General features: G+C 57.1%; 1 protein-coding gene across 1 annotated transcript in view; it reads left to right on the plus strand.

Moving 5' to 3' along the window:
- Positions 1–22,072, plus strand: part of ZMIZ1 (zinc finger, MIZ-type containing 1) — a 181,133-nt gene that overhangs the window by 60,085 nt on the left and 98,976 nt on the right. Inside the window, exon 4 of the mRNA XM_005878445.2 lies at positions 16,940–17,048. Coding sequence (XP_005878507.1) covers positions 16,989–17,048 — 60 coding nt within the window. The 5' untranslated portion in view covers positions 16,940–16,988. The remainder of the gene's footprint in view (positions 1–16,939; positions 17,049–22,072) is intronic.

Below are 22,072 nucleotides of genomic sequence, written 5' to 3' on the forward strand. Positions count from 1 at the left end.
CACAGTACCTCGATAGGGAAGATTTGTGGGTGAGATTTGCAATTCTGTTTTCTGTACGGGTTATAAATCAGCTGCACGCACACTCTGGATGCAGCGCAGGCCTGAGGCGTGCGCACCGGCGCTCACACACATACCCAGAAATGCGGTCTGGCCCCTGCCTGATGTGTCCAGGGAGGGGAAGGAGCTCTCCAGGGCTCTTCCTGGCTCAAGGGACCCCAGAACCACCCACAATCAAGGACTCAAGGCTGGGAGGCAGGGTGTTCCAGTGATTAGAGAAACAGCCATCACACAGGTTATAAGTATGAGCTCAGCTGCCTGCCTGGCTGGGTCCAAATCCTGGTCTACGGTTTACCAGCTGTGTGCCCTTGGCCATGTTGCCTACAGAGCTCCTTGCCTCCATTTTCCCATCCGTGAAATGAAGCTAAGTATAGTGTGCACTGCAGAGCATGGTGGAGAGAATAAAATAAGTTAATACACATGGAGTGCTTGAAACGGTACGAGCGCCTGGAGGAGCTCAGGAGGGTTGGCTGCCATCATCATCATCATCATCATCATCATCATCACACCATCATTTAAGACCCCGCCTAGATTTCAACATAAGGTCAAGGCCTGAACCCAGCTCTGCGTTTTGCTAGCTGTGTGAACTTGGACACGCTATTGAGCCCCCACCGTTCGTCTATAAAATGGACTATCACTACCTACTTTGCGGGCTGTTCTGGGCTTTCACGGAGATAAAGCTCACAAAAGATGCAGCATCCAGACACATCAGCCTCAAGGTGGGCCACCAGGGAAGGCCTGGCTTCCTGGGGAATGTTTCGATAGGGGAGGGCTCCGTGTGTGGGGGTTGGGGAGGGATTCTGGGAACCTCTGTCCCCCTTCTGCCACCAGGGAAGTAAACCGCTTTCCATCCAAGCCCTCCTCTTCCCACTGCCACTCCTTCTACCCCTCTTCTGAGAAGAGGGCTCTGAGACTGGCAGGTGTGAGCCACGGCTCTGCCACTCGCTGACGGGGTGGCCTTGGGCAGGCACTCCCCGCCCCGGTTTCCTCCAGCAAGGGCTAATGGCACCTGCTGCAGCCGGCCGCTGGCGAGCAGGTTAAATGAGATAGGGAGCACTCAGCGCAGCGCCCAGCGGCCAGGTGAGCGCTCCGCAAAGGCCGTCACTGGCCCCCTCTTTGCCTCCCCTGCTCTCCTGCTCCCGTCCCCTCCCACATCCAATGCCCAAAAAGCATCTTCCCAGGCCAGACGTTTAAATATTTCTCTCTAAAAAGATGGGCTCTAAGATCCATGAGGCGCCTCTGGAGCGAGTCTGGATGGAGGAAGATGATTCAGAAATTCAGACCTGCTCTCATCTGATAGTTCCCTGTGTAGCCACCTAAGGCCGAAGCCTGTGGGACAGGAGGCCCGGCCTCGCTCGTCCATCGGCCACCCACCTCCAAGCCTGTCCCACGCCCTCTGGGTCCTGGGTGCGGGCAAACACAGGCTTGCTTCCTAGCTGTTCCCTAGCATTTTTACCTGCTCAGCCATGAAGCCCTGGAAAGCGGCGATCTGGGGATGAGTCGCTGCTTGCACAAGTGGGGGCGGTACACCAGTGCCCGCCGTTTTGCAGAGCTGACACTTTTGCACCTCTCCCAATCAGCTCACCGCCCCTGCAGCAGCATGGCGAAGCCTTGGCCGCCGGGTAATTGCTGGGAGCATCCCAGGCCAGGCCTTGGTCTTTGAGCAGAACTTTGGAGGCTGGACTTCTCTGTTGCCAGGGAAACCAAAGGGTTCCCAGGAAAGGAAACCACAGCAGCGCTTGGGCTGTTAAGAAGCACCCCCTCCCTCCCCCCAGAATGCGTTCCCTCCAAAAGTGGTTCCCCCAAAACTGTCGAGTCGGCAGCATCCTGCCTCCTCCCTGAGCCTGCTGAAATGATAGAAAATGAAAGCTGCCCCTGACCTTGTGCTTTTCGCCTCTTTCTTAAACATTCCGCTGCAATACAAGGACATGTTTTGTTTTTTCTTATTTGTCTTCCTCCCATGCCAGCTGGGGCTCTGAGACCTCTCTCCTCTTGTTGACTAGAGCCAGAAGGGAAAGGACTTCCACTTTTTTTTTTTTTTCATTCAGCTGTCAGTAGAAATAAACAAGCAGGTTTATATTTGGAAAGCAGAGGAGGGTCTCAGCCGCCAGGCCAGGCCGCTGTGTCCGGGGTAGGTCACAGCCTTTGTAACCCCTCGTGCAACAAGGGCTTGAAATTTGATCCGCAGATTTGCAGAGTGCAGGGTGACTGCAGCAAGCCTGCTTGATGCACGTCGACTTTTAAATGCCATTGGAGGAGCGTGGGGATTCTTCAGTGGCTGGCAACACAGAGCCTGGGAAGGCTTGAAATTTGATCCGCAGATTTGCAGAGTTCGGGTGACTGCAGCAAGCCTGCTTGATGCACGTTGACTTTTAAATGCCATTGGAGGAGCATGGGGATTCTTCAGTGGCTGGCAACACAGAGCCTGGGAAGAGATGGTTCCAGAAAAGAATCCCCTGAGCAGTGGAGGTGCGGGCAGGGTCCGGAGTGCCCACGTTTCCTTCCCATCCATCATCCGAGGCTGTGCAAGGAGGCAGGGAGCTTTCACCCCGATTCATAGGCTGGGCAGCTGGGCCTCGGTGGGGTTTTGAGATTCTCTCAGGAGTGAAGTGAGGACACCCCGCGGTTATTTTGTTAGGAGACAAAACACAACAGGAAAGAAGGGAGAGAGAAGCATGGCCAGCCTTCACTTTCAGATCCCTGGATGCTTTGGGGGACTCAGTAGAGAAGGAAAAGAGACTTTGATCCAAATCCCAGACAAGCCCCCCGACCCTGACCCCCACCCTGGGCCTGGGTCTCCCTGTCTGAACAACTGCTTCCTGGAGGCCCCTCCGGGTCTGCCCCACAGCCAGTGTTCCCACGGCCACTGTAGTGATCTGAGCTGTTATTTTTCACCTAGAACTGACTCTGTGTTCCGTAAGTAATTTTAAACAAATTCTGTTCCTGTCCCTGCACTTCCGTGGGGAGAAAATAAGACCCAGCTGGGTTTTCCACTGTCCTCAGCAGACCAGGGTTCGCAGTCCACGCGGGTCCGGCCCCCGACAGCACAAAGACCGGGCCTCAGGTCCAGCCGCTGGTCCCGAGGAGGCGTATTGATGGGGGCTCGAGTGCTTCTCAGCCTCACTCGGGATTGTCAGTGGAAATTTTTGGTGATTCCTGAAACCCTCTGTCAGATCTTGTTATTAGCACGAGGCTCTCAGAGTGTAGAGTAAACTAATGAATTACAGCATGATTACACAGCACATAATTAACTTTGTAATTAATATGCAACTGCCACTTAAGCTAAAACACTGCTTATAGAGACGTACGGCAGTAGTAAATCACAGGTCAGAAACAGCACTTTGGAATTTTCAAAAGAATGAGCGTAAGCAGGGAATCACTTAAGGCAGCAGGGTGAGTTAATTAAAAAACAGATGAGTTGTGAGCATTCTGCTTCATTTCAATGCCTTCTCCTTTAAGAAAGACCCTCATGCCACCCTGCCAGGCTGACCAGCCAGGCCTGGTCAAAAGGGCACTGGGCATGTGGCTTTATTTCCGAAATAAGACTGGCCTTCCCTGCCGCATCCCAGCCTGTTCCCAAGTCTTGGCCCTCTGCCCAGCCACACTGTCCCTGGGGACCAAACCTCCTGGCCCTCTGGGCCTCACTCCATTTCGCCTCCTGCAGAAAGACCATGGGGATGCCCCCCGCCCGGCCCTGGTCTAGCCCCCATGGTAGGGACCGCCAGCAGGTGGGGTGGGACAGCTTGTCACCTGGATTTTAGGCTTCTGGAAGGCAGGGTTGTCGTCTTACTTTTTTTGTTTACTCCTCTCTTCCCCAGCCTCCTGCCAGAGCATGAGAGCTAGAAAATGCCTTAGGAATCATCTCACCCCATTTCACAAGGCCAGAGAGTCAGGAGGCCTACTGTGTGTCCACAGCAGTGCACGTGTGTTAGCATGCTGGGGGACACCCCCCTGTGGGATCTGGAGCCCGCGAAGGACAGACGCCTCTTGTCTGTGTCCCACTCAGCTGGGCACAGCCAGTGTGCAGAGCTGGCACACAGTGTGCCGGGCGAATGGCTGAGCTGAAGGGCCTCCTTCAGGACAGCCTGGAGGCCAGCCGTCCATGGCACCATTGTCATTGGAAGGTAGCATGGTTTGGCAGGTGGATGCTGGGTCTGACAGACGTGGATTCGGAGCACGCTTTGCCATTTTCTGATCTTGGGCAAGTTCTTTAACCACTTCGGTCTTAGTTTTCCCATTTTGGGACAGTGCTAATCACTCTACTTTCGGGTACAGTCTATTGTTATAAAGATAATTCGCATAAAATGCCAAAGGTGCTCCCGGACACTCAGTAGATACTAAGATACCTGGATTGTTCTCATTGTTCATTCAAATCAGGAACTGAGATTTCTGAGGCTGCCCACTCCGCAGCCTCAGGGAGAGAACTCTGGCTGTCTGGGCCACCTCGGTCTGGGCCACCCTGGCCTGTGACCTGTGGTTCCTGTGGCTGGGGTGTCCTCTCTTTAGAGTTCATGGCTTGGGTGGTGCAGAGAAGGGGCCAGTCTCCCCAGCCAACCTAGCCTGTGCCTCAGGCAGCTCATTGGACCTTCCAGCTCTGGTCTTTGCCCTCACAGCAAGTGGCCCGGGGCACAGAGCCCAGGGGGCCCTCGGGCAGGCAGGCTCCTGGCTGGTTAGGTCTGTGGAGGTGGTGGTGGCTGCATGAAGCTGGCCATGATAATGGATTCAGAATCTGGGGCCCCAGTCCTGAGGGGAAGGGTTTCAGACGTTAGCGAGGGTGCCCTGTGGCTTCTCTTCCGGCAGACACTTCCGTTTCTGGCCCCTGCCCCCCAGCCTGCCTGCTGCCCGCCTTCCCCTGCCTTCTCTCTCCTTGCTGCCCAGCCTCTGCACCCTGCAGCCACTCTCCTTAGGTCTGAATTTCTCAGTGAGTTCCGGGAAAACTAGTCCTAGGGGATTTTAAAATGTGTTTAGTGGAAAAAGTGGTTTCCACGCAATAACTTTGGGAAGCCAGGTTCTAAGGCCCTTCACAGGGGAGGGGTTCAGTAACCTCCCGGGGAGAATCTGAGCTGGCCCCCAGCAGCCGTGAGCAGAGAATCCTTTGTTCAGGGAGGAGCGGACCTCAGGTGTTCTGCCTCCTTTTGCCCAGAGGAGACTGGTTCCTCCCTGGTCTCCCTGCCTTTGTCAGTGACACTGCCCGCCCTGCCCGCCCAGACAGACATCACTGGGCGTCCAGGCCGCTGCACTGGAAGAGCAGTGCTCTGCTCACATATCCAACCCTTTCTCTCCTTCCTTCTGGAACTTTCCACAACTGGCCTTTGCCACCAGGACACCTCCCTCCAGCTCCTCTGGTCAGTGGGTACAGAGCCCCTGCCTCAGCCACCCACGACCTCTGAGGCCTGGCACTGAGCCGGTAAGGTGGTTCCCAGAGACCCCGTGTGAGGGTGAGTGAAGCGGGCAGCCTCACTCCCACCCCTCCGTCCGGAGCATGGCCCCTTCCATTGTTGCATAAATGGATCTTCTGCCTAAGATGTTGTTGCAATCTTTAAAAAAAATAAGTTTTTAGAATAGGATTTTTTTTAAAAGATTGAAGATCTTAGTGTCTGGTGGTCGCTTTCAACGCCCTTGCTATCCACTCAGCGGCACCAGCTCCTCTCGGCCAGGTCCCGCTGCCTCTGCTGGAGATGATCCTGGGTCCTGTGCTGACCTAGCGAGTGTTCCCACGCTCTGCCTTGCCACCGAGCACAGCAGCCTGGGCAGCAGGCACCACGGCTCCTGCTCCTGGTTTACAGACGCGGAGCCTGAGGCACGCAGAGGGCAACAGCATTTTGTCCTACGTCACAGGAGCTAGCAAGTCAAGTGGCAGAGTCAGAATTTGAACCCAGACAGCCTGGTGTCCTTAACCACTAAGCCACACTTCCCATGTAAATGGGGCGCTAAAGGGTCGAATGGGGCTCTGACCCGAGTGCCTTGTAAACGGCAGAAGAGGGCAGCAGCATTTTGTCCTACGTCATAGGAGCTAGCAAGTGGCAGTCAGGATTTGAACCCAGGCAGCCTGATGTCCTTAACCACTGAGCAACACTCCCCATGTAAATGGGGCACTAAAGGGTCAAATGGGGCTCTGACCCGAGTGCCTTGTAAACGGCAGAGTACCCCGCACAGTTAGAGCAGCGAGTCAGCGTGTGGCCGTGGGGCACCGGGTGGGAGTTTTTGTCTTGTGGACTTCAGGAAGCATCTTCAGGTGGCCTGTGGGGTGCCTAGCTTGTCCCTGGAGGGTTCCATGAATGAGACCCCCACTCCCAGCCTGGGATGGGGAGGCCCAGTCCCCAAGTAGCCTCATACCCAGACACTTCTCGAGTACAGACCAGAGGACAGGGTGGGTGATGGGCACCAGACCCAGCTCAACCCCAACCCCACCCCAGCCAGAGGGCCTCCTCCTGGAGAGGGGCGAGGGGGGCTTGTGGGGTCTGTGCCAGCCTCGGCCCAGCTGAGATGGTGAAAATCTCCGCACAGATCCACCGGGTCCTCTTCTGCCAGGGAAACCGCAGTTTCCGAGTGGGAGCAGAGCCGACTCCTGCCCGGCGCATGGCCTGCCGGCACCCTGTCCTACCCCCCGCCCCCACCCCTCCAGGCTGCTGGGAGCGCGGCCGGGCAGGCCCTCTGTATCTTAGCTGTCTGCAGTGGGAGGCCTGGCCTGGACAGGCATCTGCAAGGGGGTGCCTCGGCCAAATTAGGGCCAGAGAGAGCCGAGAAGTTCAGGGACCTGGGGTGTGAGCCCTGACCTCCCACTTCTGACCCACGATGGGGCCTCAAGTCTCTGCTCTCCCTCCACCCGACCCTTGCCCCAGCCCCGTGTTTCCTCATATGTAGATAGGCCTGAGCAGGTCCCCACATCCCCTCCAGACCTAAGCCATGAGGACTTTTTTCCCACTGTTAGCTCAAGTAACTGTCTGCTTTCTGATTTGTTTCTCTAATATTTTATTTTATGAGAATTAAGAAAAATCTGACAGTTCATAACAGTTAACTAAAGGAGAAGGCATGTCCAGTTAGTGAAAGTAAAAGCCCAGACGCGGGAGGAGCAGCTGCTGTCCTAGGGCAGCCTTGCTTCCTGTGTGACGGGAAGAAAGCACCCGTCTACTCTGAGCCTCAGTTTTCTCATCTGCAGAAGGGGGTGGTACTTGTCTGCAAGCTGCTGTGAGGCTGTGACAGAGGTCGTTGCAGCGTGGCTGGCTCACCTGAGTGGGCCATACATGGGCTCTCAACTCCAGAGGAACCTGGCTCTGAGTCACAGTTCAGGGGAAAGGGCACGAAGTCGGAAATCAGGAAGTCTGCATGCGGCTGTGCTCACGCCTGACGGGCTGCTGACCTCAGGCGAAGCCCTCCCCTTCCAAAGATGGGCTGATGCAGGTGATTCAGGATGGCTGGGCGGAGGGTGTGTGGAGGATGGGCAAGACATGGCCGGACTCAACCGGAGGAGTGGTGATTGATTCGCCATGCCTGCCTGGGGTATGACGTGGAGGTGGTGTGCCGTACCCCATCGTCCTGCCATCCTTAAGGGCTCATCTAACTCTGGCTCTCCCTGACATGCCATTGGCCCCGTGCCTGTCTGTGCCTCCCTGAGAATGCCAGGTGGGTAGATCTGGAGCCTCGAAGAGCTGGGCTTAGGGAGGGGCAGTAGGGAACACCTTTGTCCCTAGAGCTGTAAGAGAGTCTGCAGGGTATTTGCAACCTTCTAGAGCAGTGATGGCGAACCTATGACACACGTGTCAGAGGTGACACGCGAACTCATTTTTTTGGTTGATTTTTCTTTGTTAAATGGCATTTAAATATATAAAATAAATATAAAAAATATAAGTCTTTGTTTTACTATGGTTGCAAATATCAAAAAATTTCTATATGTGACACCGCACCAGAGTTAAGTTAGGGTTTTTCAAAATGCTGTCACGCTGGGCTCAAAAGGTTCGCCGTCACTGTTCTAGAGGCCACAGCTGGTGGTTAGGAGGCCTGGCTCCATCTCCAGCCTCATTCCACCCTGTATCCCCCAAGGGCCCTCAGGGAACTCCCACCCCCCCTCTTCCCCACTTCATGTCATCCCAGCCTTGGAATCACAGACAAGAGCCTCTGGACCAGTGGTTCTCAACCTTGGCTGCACATTAGAATCACCTGGGAATCTTGTTAAAATCCTGATTTCTGGGCCTCATCATTGGTAACAAAGAAACAGAATTTCCAGAGGATGAGGCCCAGAAATCAGGATTTTAACAAGATTCCCAGGTGATTCTAATGTGTAGCCAAGGTTGAGAACCACTGCTCTAGACGAAGGCAGGTCGGGGCCACCTCATGGGCCCTGCTATCCTGAAGGCACGTGGCTGCCCAGCACCCGCAGCACCAGGCAGGACAGTGTCCTGCCACATTCCCATGGAGAGTATGACATGGGAAAACATCAAGTCCAAGGTCACTCATGTGACCTTGAGCAAGTCATTGGACCTCTCTGAACCTGTTTGGTAATAGTAGTTGGGACATCGCAGGAGAAGTCTGAGGCTCACAGCGAGGTGAGCTGAGTCACCTCGTGGCTGACATGTAGCGTAGTTGTTCCGTGTCCCCTCCCACCCTGGGAAACAGAAGGCAGGGGCGTAGCCATGGGGATGGCTGTACATCCTGCGTCTGCTGACCTTGCCCAGGCTGCCATGGGTGCGGGACCTTGTCCAGGGCTGCATCTGGCCCTCCTTCACCTTTTGGGGAGAGGAGCTGCCAAAGGAAGTTCGCCCCGAGGTCAGGGACTCTGAGTGCCGCAGAGGATGGCAGGAGGGTTTGGCCTCAAGGGCATGGCCTGCCTGCGCCAGCTGAGGCCTCGCAAGCTGGGGTAAGGCTCCCCCGAAGAACGCAGCTGGGACTCCCAGCCCCACGTGGCTCTGACCAGTGGGCCGGCCCCTCTGTCAGGGCAGCATCGACACGTGTTCCCCAAGTAAGTTTCCTCCCTCTGGGTTAACGGTGGTGTCCCAGAGCAGGCTGGCCGAGGTGGCAGTGTGGGGCCGGCCCTCAGGAGCCCCCACTCTGAAACACAAGGGTTCACTGTGTTAGCCCACAGACCACCGTTGACAGAGGTGTTCCTGTAGACGAGGGTGGGTGCTGTGAGATTGGGTTATGGGGAGAAGGGGGTCCACCCTTCCAGGAACCCCAAGTGCAAGCCTGTGTCCGAACTCTGGGCAGGAGGTAGGGAGCCCTGTTAGGTCTCGGCATGGGCATCCCCGAGTGGAGGGAGCAGCTGGGTTTGGAAGAGCTGGTGTCCAAGTCCGAGTTTCCCTTTTCAGACCACTGTCCGCGAAGTGACTGCATGTAGTCGGCTCCTCGGGCCAGTGGGGCCGTGAGGGGCACTTCCTGTCTGACAGTGGAGGACACAGACTCAGGGCGATAAAGCAGCTGCTCACCACCCCAGAGGGCGGGAAGGTTGGACTCAGGGCCACCCCTCCCCGGAGCCTCACCCTGCTCCAGGCCTCAAGCTGGCCCACGACCTGCTCCAGCCGCCCGGCCAAAAGTGGGAGCAGCTGGTCCTGGGCAGCTGCCCGGAGCTGCCTCTCGCCTCCCTCTGTCCTCAGCTCCTGTCCCTCTGCCCTTCCCTGACTTCCCTGGGACAGGGCACAAAGCCACTTTCTTCTGCCTGTCTCTGCTTCACCTCCACCCTCCTCCGGCGCCAGGCAGCGTGCAGTCTCCCAAGGATGGGGAGTGGGAGAGTCATAAACCTGTGAGCACAGGCAGTCCCTGCAGCTCTCTGAGCTTCTGCTCCTTCGCCGTGAAGACGAGGAGGGCATTGGGCTGTATCAGTCCTTCCCTAACCTCAGTCTCTTTCATTTTCTTTATGCTGTTTAAGGTGGTTCCTTAACCCACTCAGGTCTGCCATCCATCGCTCCCTAATTTACCCTTATCCTATATAATAAAAGGCTAATATGAAAATTGTCCCCTCGACTGCGAGTTTGACCAGGAGTTCGACCAGGGGCCAGGACCGCCAGCAGCTCCTTCCTCCAGCTGCTCCCTCCATCCTTCCCCACCCTGATCGGGGGCAGGGCCAGCCCTCCAACCTCCAATGTCCCCTTCCCCCAGCCAGCCTGGCCCAATCAGCCCGGATCGGGGTGGGCTGACCAGACCCTACCTGTGCAAGAATTCGTGCACCGGGCCTCTAGTTCTCAATAATAGCAACAAACTCAGCAGTGATCATTGTTCTAGTCCAAATACATCACTAGGAATATCGACGAGGTTTCTGTGGACCACCTAAAATCATTCTTCCTCCGCCGCTGGTACATGCGTCGCTCTTTGGGAACCCTGGACTTGGTTACTGGAGTCTCTCCCAGTCCCAAGACCCTCTGATTAGGCTGGGCCATTGAGTATTCAGCTCTTGCCACTCTGAATCACAATGGCTGTCCATCCACCCATTTGTCCGTCCATCTAATGAGCATTGCTGAGCATCTGCTGGGTACCAGACCCTGGGCTAGGCTCTGGGAATTTATAACCAGATGACATCCCAGCTGATGGGGGAGATGGATGCAGAGGTACACCACTGTCTAGTACCTCCGAGATGGGGTGCGGGGCAAAGACACTGGGGATGTACAAGTGAGTAGCTCTGCTGGGGGAAACCAACAAGAGGGTGGCAGGCCTAGATGGGTGAAGGGGCCAGGCGCTTGGGGCTGAGGGGCAGAGGCAAGACAGGGAGGTGTGATGGTCAGAGCACAGTCCAGGAGATGGAGCAGCCCCATGTGGAGGACACGGGGTACGGCTGGACGTGGTGGAAGGTGGAGATCAAGCGAGAAGGCCCTGGACTGTCACATGCAGGGGTGGCAGGTCCCTGCTGAACACAGGGCCCATGCTCTCTGCCCTCCTGGAGTCTGAGAGCTGGTAAAGGGGCTGGCAGGGACAGGTCCCCGGGACCCCCACGACCGTCCACCAGGCTGAGCTGTGGGCAGGTCCCAAGCTCCCTGGCCTGGGGCTGTCTTGGAATGCAGCCTGTGCTCTGCAAGCTGTGGGCACAAGCCCTCCACCCCCACCGCCAGCTCCGCTCGCCCGGGGACCTGCGCTGCAGATGCAGGGTGATTGAGTCATTTCTGCACACCACTGCTCGCACGGCTCCCCGGGGACCCGCGCTCGCCTGTGCAAGCTGTCATGAGCTGTGTGTGCTCAAGTGCATCTGTGCATCACTCAGTGTGTGCACGTACTTAGTCTCAAGTATGCAAAGGAGTACATATGTGTGTAAGCATGCACACACGTAAGCAAACCTCTTCCCAGATGCATGTGTTAGGAGGACTGGTTAACTTGTTTGGCCTCCAAAGTGAAAAATAAAACACACTGGTGTTAGCACAGCTCATGTTGGCCCAGCATCCTAGGGAGCTGCCTCCAGGGCTCCATCCACATTTCTATGGGGCAGCTAAGAGCACCCCACTTCCCATGTGCTGGGAGAAGCCCACCGACGCCATGTGCCTTCCCCAGCCTTTGAGACCAGGAGACATGCTTTCAGAGACAACCTGGGCCCAACCTAGAACAGCCAGGTGGGCTTCAGTCCCACTCGGCCATTGTCTCCTATGACCTTCCCCTCTTCCAGCCCCTACCTCCAATCCTGCCTCATGGGGGCACAGGACCAGGTGGTCCCCAGGCGTCCTTTCAGCTCCCAGCATTCTCTCTCTGAGCAGCCCTGTGTGTGTAATAGCAGCTAACGTTTCTGGAGCACGTCCGGTGCTGGGCACCGCTAAGGTAAACTTGGCCAGCGCTGTGCCAGGTGCTAAGAAGTGTAATACGGAAGCTTGGCCCTCCAAGAGTTCAACTAGGCACTGGGAAGACTAGCCCACCCAGATGTCACCTTCAGTCAGAAAACACACCTACGAGCAGTGATGCCAAGCTGAGCGCAGGTGCAAGGACAGTGTGAGCTGAGAAAGGCAGCGCAGCGGCCTCAGACTCCCCTGGAACGGGGGCTCCCTCCCTGGGGCTGCCTTGGGACAGGCTTGCTTTGCTGTTTGGAGCCAAGCTTCTACATTTGTCGAGATGGAGCATTCAAACAGCTGAAGCTCCTGACAGAACTCCTAAGATGTTGGAGTCTGAAGGGCTGCCAAGGGCTGCTAGCCTTCCTGTTACAGAAGGGGAAACTGAGGCCTGGCGGCCGTGGCAGAGCAGGGTCTTCTCCAGGCCCCCAGGCTGACTAGCTCTGCATCTCCTACAGGCTCTTGTCCGCTCGGACCAGGAGAGAAGCCAGGGGCCAGAGGCGATGGGGGCTTGCCTGCTTGAGCCCACTCTCCATTCAGAGGCAGACGGCGGTGGAAGGGCTGGGGCCATGGGTGCACCCGGGCCAGGCCCGCACAGTCTCCAGTTGGGAGGGAACGCCACGGTGGGCACTGGAGCTGCAGCCTTGGAGGATTTGTAGCGACTTGTAAAGGCTCATAGGAATCCAGGCTCTGAGGAGGGAGGCAGCTGTGGCCAGCAACGCTCCCACGGTGGAGGGCGACCTCTGCTGGCCGCTGAACACCGGTCACTTCTTGAGCGCAGGGAGCCCAGGGTCCTTGAAGCAAGTGGGTGGATTTGGACAGTTTGGGTGGAAACAAAGGGATATCTCTTTGGGCGCAGTCACAGCCCTGGCGGGGGAGGTGGGGGGAGACTTCCAGGAGGTTCATTCTTGGTGGAGTGGAAGAAACAACATATAAACAGTTAGAAAGGCAGAGCATTTGAATCTCAGCGAGCTGTGCCACCTCTCTGAGCCTTTTAGGACTAAATAAATTAGCAACGCACAGGACCAGGACCGGTGCCTGCACGTAGCAGGTGCAGAACTAATGGGGATTCCCGACCACCCCTCAGTGAGCGCCCTCTCCCGTGCCTCCTTTAGCCCACCCCTCTCTCCAGGCCTGGGGCCCTTGGCCTTCAGGTCCTGACCCCTCTTCTGCAGGGGCTGGAGTTGCCAGCCGCGTCTGTTCCTGATGTTAATAACCCTGATTTTCCATTGATCTCAGCAGTTTAAAAATGTCACCTCACCTGTGAGGGCCTGCATAACCAGCCAGGCATTCTGTTCCTTTATTGTAGATGACACACAGTTGTGACCTATGACGTCTTCCCTGCTAGCTGCCACCCCGTCACTGGGTCTCACAGATATCCCCGGCCCATCTGTCCATTTCTTGCCTCCTCTAGTCAGGAGCCCTCGCCTGGAAGGAGAGCGCCCGGGGCCTGGACCCAGCCCCCTGTGCTGTGTGGCTTTGGACAAACTCCTGCAGGCCTCGGGCTCCCCCACATAAAACCAGCTGAGCTGTTAGGCTAGTGGGAGACGTTAAAGGAGCTTTGGGTATTGATATTCGGAGAATCTTGGACTCTAGAAGCCAACTGCGACCAGCCACTGACTTCCAGGCAGGATGGCCACGAGCTCCCCGGAGCCCGGCCTGAGCTTGGACAGTTCCCTTCCTTCCCGCCTTTTCCGTTTGCGTCCTAACGTGAGAACCGTGGCCCTGCTGCCTCTGGGCCCAAAGGTGACTGCCTGGGGGCTCTGGACTCCCCATGCCTGCTGGGGGCTTCCCTGGGTGGCCCAAGCGCCCCAGGCTCCAGAAATGATCTGTCAGTCATTTGGCAGGTGCCTTATCAAAGCCCTACTAGGTCTCTCACCCTAGACCAGATGCTGTGCCCATCCTGGGCAAAGCTCCTACTTAGAGATGGAGCTTCATGAGGCCATCTGATCCCTCACCCTCACCATCCTCCTCTACAAATGGGGAATCGAAGGCCTAGATGCCAAAGAAGCCTGCTCCAAGCCCCTCTGGGCGGTAAGCTCGTCAACAGTGCCCCCTGCTGGCCGCTTGGGTCACCGCAGGCCCTTTGTCCTGGTTGGCTGCGGCCTGAGGACAGGATTGAGGCCTGCAGAGACCTGGGCTTTCTTGCACACCCCATGGAGCTGGCCTGGGGCAATAATGTTGCCCTTTGGCTGGCTGTGGAGACCACTCCTTGACGGGGACCCTGGCAGCCAATGTGCCCGTGCCCACATGCTTTGTCTCTGGCCCCAGAGCACTTGCCACGTGAGTCTGGCTGAGGCTCTGTGCGCGTAAACTCAGCCCCTGCTTCAGGGACACCCTCGCCTCTTCCTTCTACCCCAGCACACATGTTTACAGCATCAGAGAAGCCTCCTGCAGGGGCCTCCCTGATCCTGTACAATTTAGGCTGTGACGGGAAAGCCGGGATTCTGGAGCTAGTTTCCACTATAACAGCGGTTCTCAACCTGTGGGTCGCAAACAATGAAAATACATCCTGCATATCAGATATTTACATTACGATTCATAACAGTAGCAAAATTACAGTTATGAAGTAGCAACGAAAATAATTTTATGGTTGGGGGTCACCACAACATGAGGAACTGTATTAAAGGGTCGCAGCATTAAGAAGGTTGAGAACCACTGCACTATAACCTCTGAGCCTCAGTTTCTTCGTCTGTAAAGTGGGAGGGGGTAGAGTAACAGTGTCTATCTGTGCCCAGTGCCTGAAACACCTGACTGATAGGAGGAGCTCAACAAATAGTCACCTGGAAGGTGACCTGGAGTGAATACAGACTTAGACCAAGATTTTCTTGAACATTGTAAACTTAATTCATTTTAATCTCTGCATGCCCCGTGACCCTAGCACAGGACCGGCACAGGACTGGTGCGGGAGAGCACTTGCTGGGAGAGTTGGAAGCAGCCATGGATGGGCAAGTGGGCACAAAGATGTGTGCACGGGTGGGTGGATGGACAGGCATGTAGCTGGATCAATGATGGATGGAGAAGTCGGACATCTGGGTGTATAAATGTGTGCTAAGTGGGGGGAGTGGAGGGATGGTGGGTGGGTGGGGTGAGGGTAGAAGAAATAAATACGGGACACGCCCTCATTGTGATCTGTCTGCTGGAGGGCTTCAAGATGGAGTGAACCCAGAAAGCACGTATCAGCAGGCCAAGGCCCACGTGAGGCAGCAGCTCTGCCTTTACGAGTGTGTTCTCCAGGCTAACCCACACGGGGATGGTGTGGCCAGGACACAGGTGACCTGCACCACTGTGTGCAGTAATGACATGTGGAGGCGGCTTCGACTTTATCACTCCGAGCAGGAGGGAGGCCTGGACTAGGGCCTCACACCTTAGAACAGCACCTGGTGGGGGCAGGCGATTCGTCCGTACCTTGGAATTCTGTGTGGCCATTAAAAATGGAACGGCTCTTTATGTCTTGAGTGGAATAAACTCTGATATATCATTAAGAGGGGGGGAAAAATCAAGGTTCAGCTAGTGTGTGTACAGTGCTTTCGTTTTCTGGTTTTTAAGGGGTGGCAGGGAGAAGACACGTAGATATTTGCTTCTCCAAGATGAGCGCCCCCCCCACCCCCCGCCGCCAGGAGACTGGTGACTGGTCCTCCCAGGAAGGGCGCCGGGCCTGGGGAATGGCCAGCACTTCACCGGATCCCCTTGTGGACTTTCTCAGTCATGACCCAGGCAGATAAGTTGTCTTGTCAAGCACAGACTGAGCAGCGTGGAGTGCGTAGCAGAGCTCCTTGGAGGAGGAGCAACCTTGGTCCCCGGGCTGGCGCTCACGCTGGGGCCAGAGCCCAGGCATGGAAGCGGACAGGCATATGGGCCCAGTCCAAACACCTAGTCGCCGTGGGGACTTGGCAGGTCCTCATCTGTGAAATGGAGATAATTGTAGTCTTAGAGAGTGAGCATGAGAAGTAAAGTGAGCCACAGAAAGTGCCCAGGAAGTGGGGCCAGAGAGGAGGAACCTTCGGGGGGCAGTGTCTCAGAGTAGCAGAGAGGCCTGGGGCCATAGCCTCTGCTCAGTGCCCCGGGTCTGACCGTGTGTCTGAATGCCCACTGAGTTGTGGGAGGGCAGACCCACTCAGCACAGGGCAGACTTCTGCTTTGGCCAAAGACCTGGATCTCTGAGCGGTGGGGACGCCAGAGCTGAACACTCCGCCTGTCCATCTCCCTCTCCACCTTTATCAGCGTGGCCCCCCACAGAGGCCTGGGTCTCCAGGGTCTTTGGAGCTGAGGGGCCTCTCCCACTTGGCCTCGCCTCCTGGGAGGAGTGGCACTCACGTTAGTGCTCCCACCGGCCATTCAGGAAGAGTGAGCCCGGTGGCCAGGACATTCATGTACCCAAGACCACTCAGCCAGGGGCTAGCACGGTGCCGCCGAGAGCTCCCTTCCTCTCTACGAGCCTCAGTTTCCTGATCTAGAAAGTGGAGATGGTCGTAATGGCCTCCCTCCTTCTTTCCCAGGAGGCACAGGGGGAAATGGAGGTGGAGCGGTTTGTAAAGTGTGAAGACTCTAAAGCGTGGGGGTTTGAGGAGGCACCCAACACTCACAACAGGGTCACTGTACTTACACCAAGTGCAGTGGAGGCCGTCACATGGGAAGATCCCGCCACACACACACGTGCTCATACACACACATGCTCTCTCACACACACATGTTCACACACATACATGCTCACACACACATAGCCACATCGAGTAGGCTAAGCCCTGAACCGGAATCTGAAAATGAAGTTGCCATCCCACCACCACCACCTAACACACGCGTGTGCATAGAAATGCATGTCTGAGTGTGCGTTGCACGTCCCATGGTGGACACGCCTGCCCAGTGCTCACATCAGTCACCACAGAGAACACCCGGGAGCACCTCCTGTCCTCAGTCCGGATGGGGCTCCCAGGGCCACGCTTGGGGAAGGACAGGCTGGGCAGCTGGGGCCACGGTTCCTCCCTCCAGCGCAGGGCTGCCTGGGGCAGAGGCCGCCATGGCTCGCAAAGGGCCCGGGAACCCCTGGGAGCCGCCGGGGCCAGCACGGCAGCGTTGGGGTTGGAGGGTGGCTGTAAGGCGGGCGGGCCTGGCGCAACCCCAGTGACACCCACGCTCCTCTCTCTCCACAGGCTGGACAACGTTCATGGCTCTCGGGTAGAACCCAGCGAAACGGCCAGAATGAATTCTATGGACAGGCACATCCAGCAGACCAATGACCGCCTGCAGTGCATCAAGCAGGTGGGTGTGTGGCCGGAGCTCACTCCTCTGCACGGACAGGCAGTAGGGGTGCTGGCCTGTCCTGTAGATGCGCATCTGGGGCCCAGGATGGAGATGATGCCTGGGGCTACCTGACCACCCATCTTGGGAGAGCATTGCTGGCATGGACCATCCTCACTGGAATCACACACACTAGGTTCAAATGCCGGCTCTGCCTCGTCCCTGCCCCTCTTCCCAGCTGTGTCATGCCCTCTCTGGGCTCTGCTGTGCACTCTGAGGATGCAGTAAGTGCCAAACTCCTTCCCAGACCTCAGCTCCCATCCCTCTGCTCCAGTGACTTCTCTATAAAGAAACAGAGAAGAAAAGATCCTGGGAAACTTGATCATGTTACAGAAAAAGAAACCGAGGCACCGAGAGGGGAAGGGAGTAGCCTGAAGTCACAGCCCAGCCCCACCTGCCAATGCTCACACCCAGCTCAAGAGGCGATTTGCCTGCCAGCAACCCTTCTGGATTGTTCAGAAGTGGGGAACGCTCACAGTGGGCTCAGAGACCCCCACTTTGAGAAGCCTGGTTGAGGCAGCCCCCCACGCCCCCTCCAGTGGTGGCCGGGTGGGTTGTGCCCACCCTCTGAGCTTAGCCTCCCTGCAGCTCCGAGTGGCAGCATCTCTGCAGACTGCAGAATGCTATTTTACTCCAGGGAGGAGCAGATACGGGGAAGGGGTGTGGCTTTGATAGTACACAGACCTGGGCCCAATCCTCACAGCTCCATGTACCCACCATGTGCTGTCCTTTTGTTTTACGGCGTCTCCGTTTCTCCATCTGTCAGCTGGGACCGATAAGGCCCACCTGGCAGGAGGCTGTGAGGATACTGTGGGTGAAGCACAGGCCCAGCCCTGGCGCGTGGCAGGTGACAGCTAATGGTGGCAAGGCTGTTGTCCTCCGTGTCTCAGCGACAGGGAGGGCAGTGCTGGGGCACGTCCCCTGGCTTCAGCGGGTTTGGCAGGGAGCTCAGGTAACCAGCGTGGGCCACTGGCCTAGCACCCCAGCTCGCAGCCTCACCCCCACCCCCCCCACAGCAGGTCCTCCCTGGGCTCCGGGGCCGGTGGAGCTGAGGCTGGTCCCGGGAATGAGGGATGTGTCCTCCCATTAGCATCAAGCAGGGCAATCTCGGAAGCCTGTGCGCAGGCTGAGGAGAGGAAATTGAAGAGGACTTGTTACAGATTGAACTCAGCCCGAGCAGCTCTCCCAAATGCCAATTACGCCTCTGTTCACGGTCACAGAATAGAAACCAGACGTGCGCTCCCTCCTCCCCTGCTCCCTCCTCCTCCTCTGCAGGGCTCTGCCTTTGACCCAGTTTCTCCAGCCCATGAGGGTTCGCAGTGAGTGGCCTCCACCCCCCAACGATACAGTCATGCCCCCTGTGCGTGAGACTGTGTGCCAGGCACGCAGCTGCTCCTGAGGCCTGCTCAGCACTTGCCCTTCCTACCCCCGCCTGGCTCTGCGTCACCAGGAATCAGGGTGCCCTTTACTCTCAGGGTCCAGCCCTCTCGAAGTGGGGTGCCCAGAGCTCAGACTTACTAGCGAACCTGAGTCCCGCCCTCACTAGCTACCTGACCTTGTTACGTTGCCACTTTTATCTCGCTTTGCCTGTGGAGTGGGCATGGTAACGCATGCCAGCCATAGAGTGCGGAGGGGCTGGAAGGCCAGGGATCACCGCAGCTGCTCTTCCCAACCTGCCTGCACACCGTGTGCACACACCCACGGAGCTGTGTCTTTGGGCCAGACAGTGGCATGTTTGTGAGGGTGAGCAAGCTGTCCAGATGCCCTCCTCACGATTCAGAGCTCCCTGCACCCTCCACGCCCCCTCCCACACCTCGGGTCAGACTCTCCCCAGCTGCCCCAGAGGGTGGCCGCAGCTGGCTGAGGACTGTTGATTCTCAGACGTCCTGTATCCTAATCAGAAGAGAAAGGCGGGCAGGTCTGCATGCTGAGGATGATGGATGTGGCGGCTATGCCTACCTCTCTCTGGGAGGGCTCCAGGCAGGGGCCTCCAGCCTGCAGCCTCCGACTCTCCCCTCTCCGCTCTGCTCCTCTTCTACAGCAGAGTCCTCCCTCCCCCACCGCCCGCCCTGTTCTAGCCATCGCTGCACTCACCATCCCCCGCACCCTGCTGCCCATCTTTCCTCTAGGCCTCTGGCTCAGCTGCCTTTTCCCCTTCTCAGCCTCAGGTACCAGAAGAATCAGTGCCCTCTACAATGTGCCCCACTCAGAGGTCACAGGCACATCTGGGCTTTACCTGCAAAGCCATGCAAATCAGCTCCTTTCTGCACAGTAGCCTCCGCAAACCCCCGGTGCCCATCTCTGAATTCTAGTGCTTCCTGGGCACGCAGCTGCCTCACCCCTCCTGTTCTTTCTGCCTTGAGCTGAAGGCCCTGCAGGGCATATATCAGGCCCCTCACCAGGCTAAATTCCTTGGGAGCAGAGGGTGTGCCATATCCATCTCTAAGTCTAGCTTAGTGCCCAGGCCTGGGTGAGGCCCAAGTATGCTGGGGAAAGGGGGCAGGGGTGGACTGATAAGTGGGTAGCGGAGGGAATGAATACATGGGTGGGTGGGTGGACATGTGGATGGGCAGTGAGGTGATTGCATGGTGGGTATATTTAGATGATGGATGGATAAATAGGTGAATGAATGGATGAGTTGGTGGTTGGATAAATTCTGGATGGATAGGTAGATAGGTAGGTAGATGAGTGGATGGATGAGTGATGGATAAAGTAGTGAATGGCTGAATGGGTGGGTGGGTAAGTGGATGGATGGTTATGAACTGATTCATATTTGTGTGGATGGATGGATGGATGGATCATTTGATTTACAGGCTGATTGACAGGAAAAGGCATTCATCGCTTGGTCTGGGTAGCCAATTCCTGGTCTGGGCACTGACGTCCGCTACTCCTGCCCCAACAGACTCAGTGGCCAGTGGATAGAGCCCAGATCTCCTGAGGAATTGTGGAGATGGGCAGGCTTCTTGATGGGTGACAGGGGATTAGTGTGCTCCCTGCCACAGCCAGGGAGGCCTGTGCCTGTGATTCAGATCTGTGCTCCCATGCCCAGCCCATCCAAGGCTGGCCAGCCTCACCCACCAGCCTCTCCATGTGCCACTGGGACCTGTTCTGAAGTGGTCAGCTTGCTGGCCTGCACCATCGAGGCACCCTCCTTTGGACAGTTAGCTGCTCACCAACCACTTCTGTGCAGGCCTGGCCTTGTGCCATCTCCAGGTCCAGAGGCGGACAGAACGTTGTTTCTATGCTCAAGACGCTCGTAGAAGAAACAAGAGACAGTGCACAGGTCTCAGCATGCAGAGCAGCAGTCGCCGTCCCCTGGCCCTCCTCTGTTGGGGGGGATGTCTTCAGGGGTATCGTTTCTATCCCTTGCAGCAGCCCTGTGAGCTGTCATCACCCCTCTTTACAGATGAGGGATCTGCAGCTCGGAACACCCCCGGGGCTGCGTGGCTCAGTGGCTGGTGGGGTGTGGTCCAGGTCTGTCCCGCTCACTTCACTACATCACTCAGTCTCTCCGTGCCCGCCCGTCACCTCAGAGTGGAAACAGGCGACCAGAGCACAGAGAAGCGAGGGGCTTGGCCAGAGCCGCGGAGCCGCTGAGCAACAGCCACTGAAGGGGATGCCTGACATTCTTTCGACCAATGAGTTGTGCCCACAGGGGACCACTCAGAGCCCAAGCTGATGGCCCCTGAGCCTGCCCTCATAGGCCACTTGTGAGCCCAGAGCCCCAAAAGAGGGTGCCCAGGGTGGGGGTGCTGTGGGCGGGCAGCTCAGAGAGCAGCCTGTGGCTGCTGCTGACCCTACTAATTGGGTGTGACATCATGTAAATAAACGTAATAACTCAGTTAGCGAAAGGAGGCTGCCGGGCAGGGAGCTGGCCAGTTTGCCTGGCTTTCCTCGTGCAGCCCAGGTGCCGCCCGTGGCCTCGGAGGGGACCAGTCACCTCTGCGCACAAGGACAGAGGTAAGGGCCTCTGTGCCCTCCCAAAGGGTGTGTTTCTATATGTGGAAGTTCCTCCCGTGCGCTGCAAATGAAGCGCAGAGCTCGGCCTTTGCAGAGAGAGTGCTGGGTGGAGCCAGGGCTTCGAGCTGCGAGCTCAGCTGTGCTTCCCGGACAGCCTTGGAGAGGCGGACACGGCCAAGGGCAGCCCCACGCGGGCACACCCCCTATGCCAGGTGCTTTGTCAGGGCCGTGTGAGCCTCCTCCTATTGAGTCCCCACCCAGCCCGGTGACAGAGCTGTGTGGCTGCACGCTTGTCCTCTTCCTTTCCTTCGTCTCCCCTTCTCCTGGTTCCTTCATGGAAGGAGGATATTCTCATTCATTCCACTTTCTTCCACCCATTTTTAAATCTTGCCTTGCACAAGCCATGTTGTATAGAACAACAGTCATAAAACCCTAAGTGAAAGAAACAAGCATTTCCACCACCGTCCGGTGACCTGCCAGGCCCTAGCTCAGCAGCTAGTAAGAGGTGAAGGCAGAGTGTGACCCCCAGAGGCCCTGCCCCAGAGGCTCACACAGCACATTCCGCTCCCTTCCCACTGCTGGCATCTGCAGCCCTAAGACCCCTCCCCGCCTTGGCACTGAGGCTGACTCGTGCTGCAGGAAGGGAGGCTGCAGTCCCCGGGGGCAGCTACTGTTCCCTGTGTCTCCCAGCACCAAGGCCACAGGGAGCTCAGAGGCCTTGCAGCTGCTTACACTCCGACCTTTGTGCACATCCACGCGATGTCCCGCCGGAGGACCCACACTTAGTTACCCCCAACGCGGGACTCCCAGCTTCTCCCCACCTGCTCCATGATGCCAGGCTCAGCGCCTCGCCCAGCGGGGCCTGGGAAGACACGGATATGTGTTAAGTCAGGGAGGGAAGGCCTGAGTCCGAGGCCGGGTCTAGAGACCTTGGCGCCAGAATCGCTTCTGTTGATTAGACCTCTGACCTGGAGGGGCCTGGGCTTGGCTGGGACCCCTCCCAACGATGCCGACAGCCCGAGCCG

This window comes from Myotis brandtii, unplaced genomic scaffold (genome assembly GCF_000412655.1).
Source record: "Myotis brandtii unplaced genomic scaffold, ASM41265v1 scaffold560, whole genome shotgun sequence".
NCBI classification, from domain to species: Eukaryota; Metazoa; Chordata; class Mammalia; order Chiroptera; family Vespertilionidae; genus Myotis; species Myotis brandtii.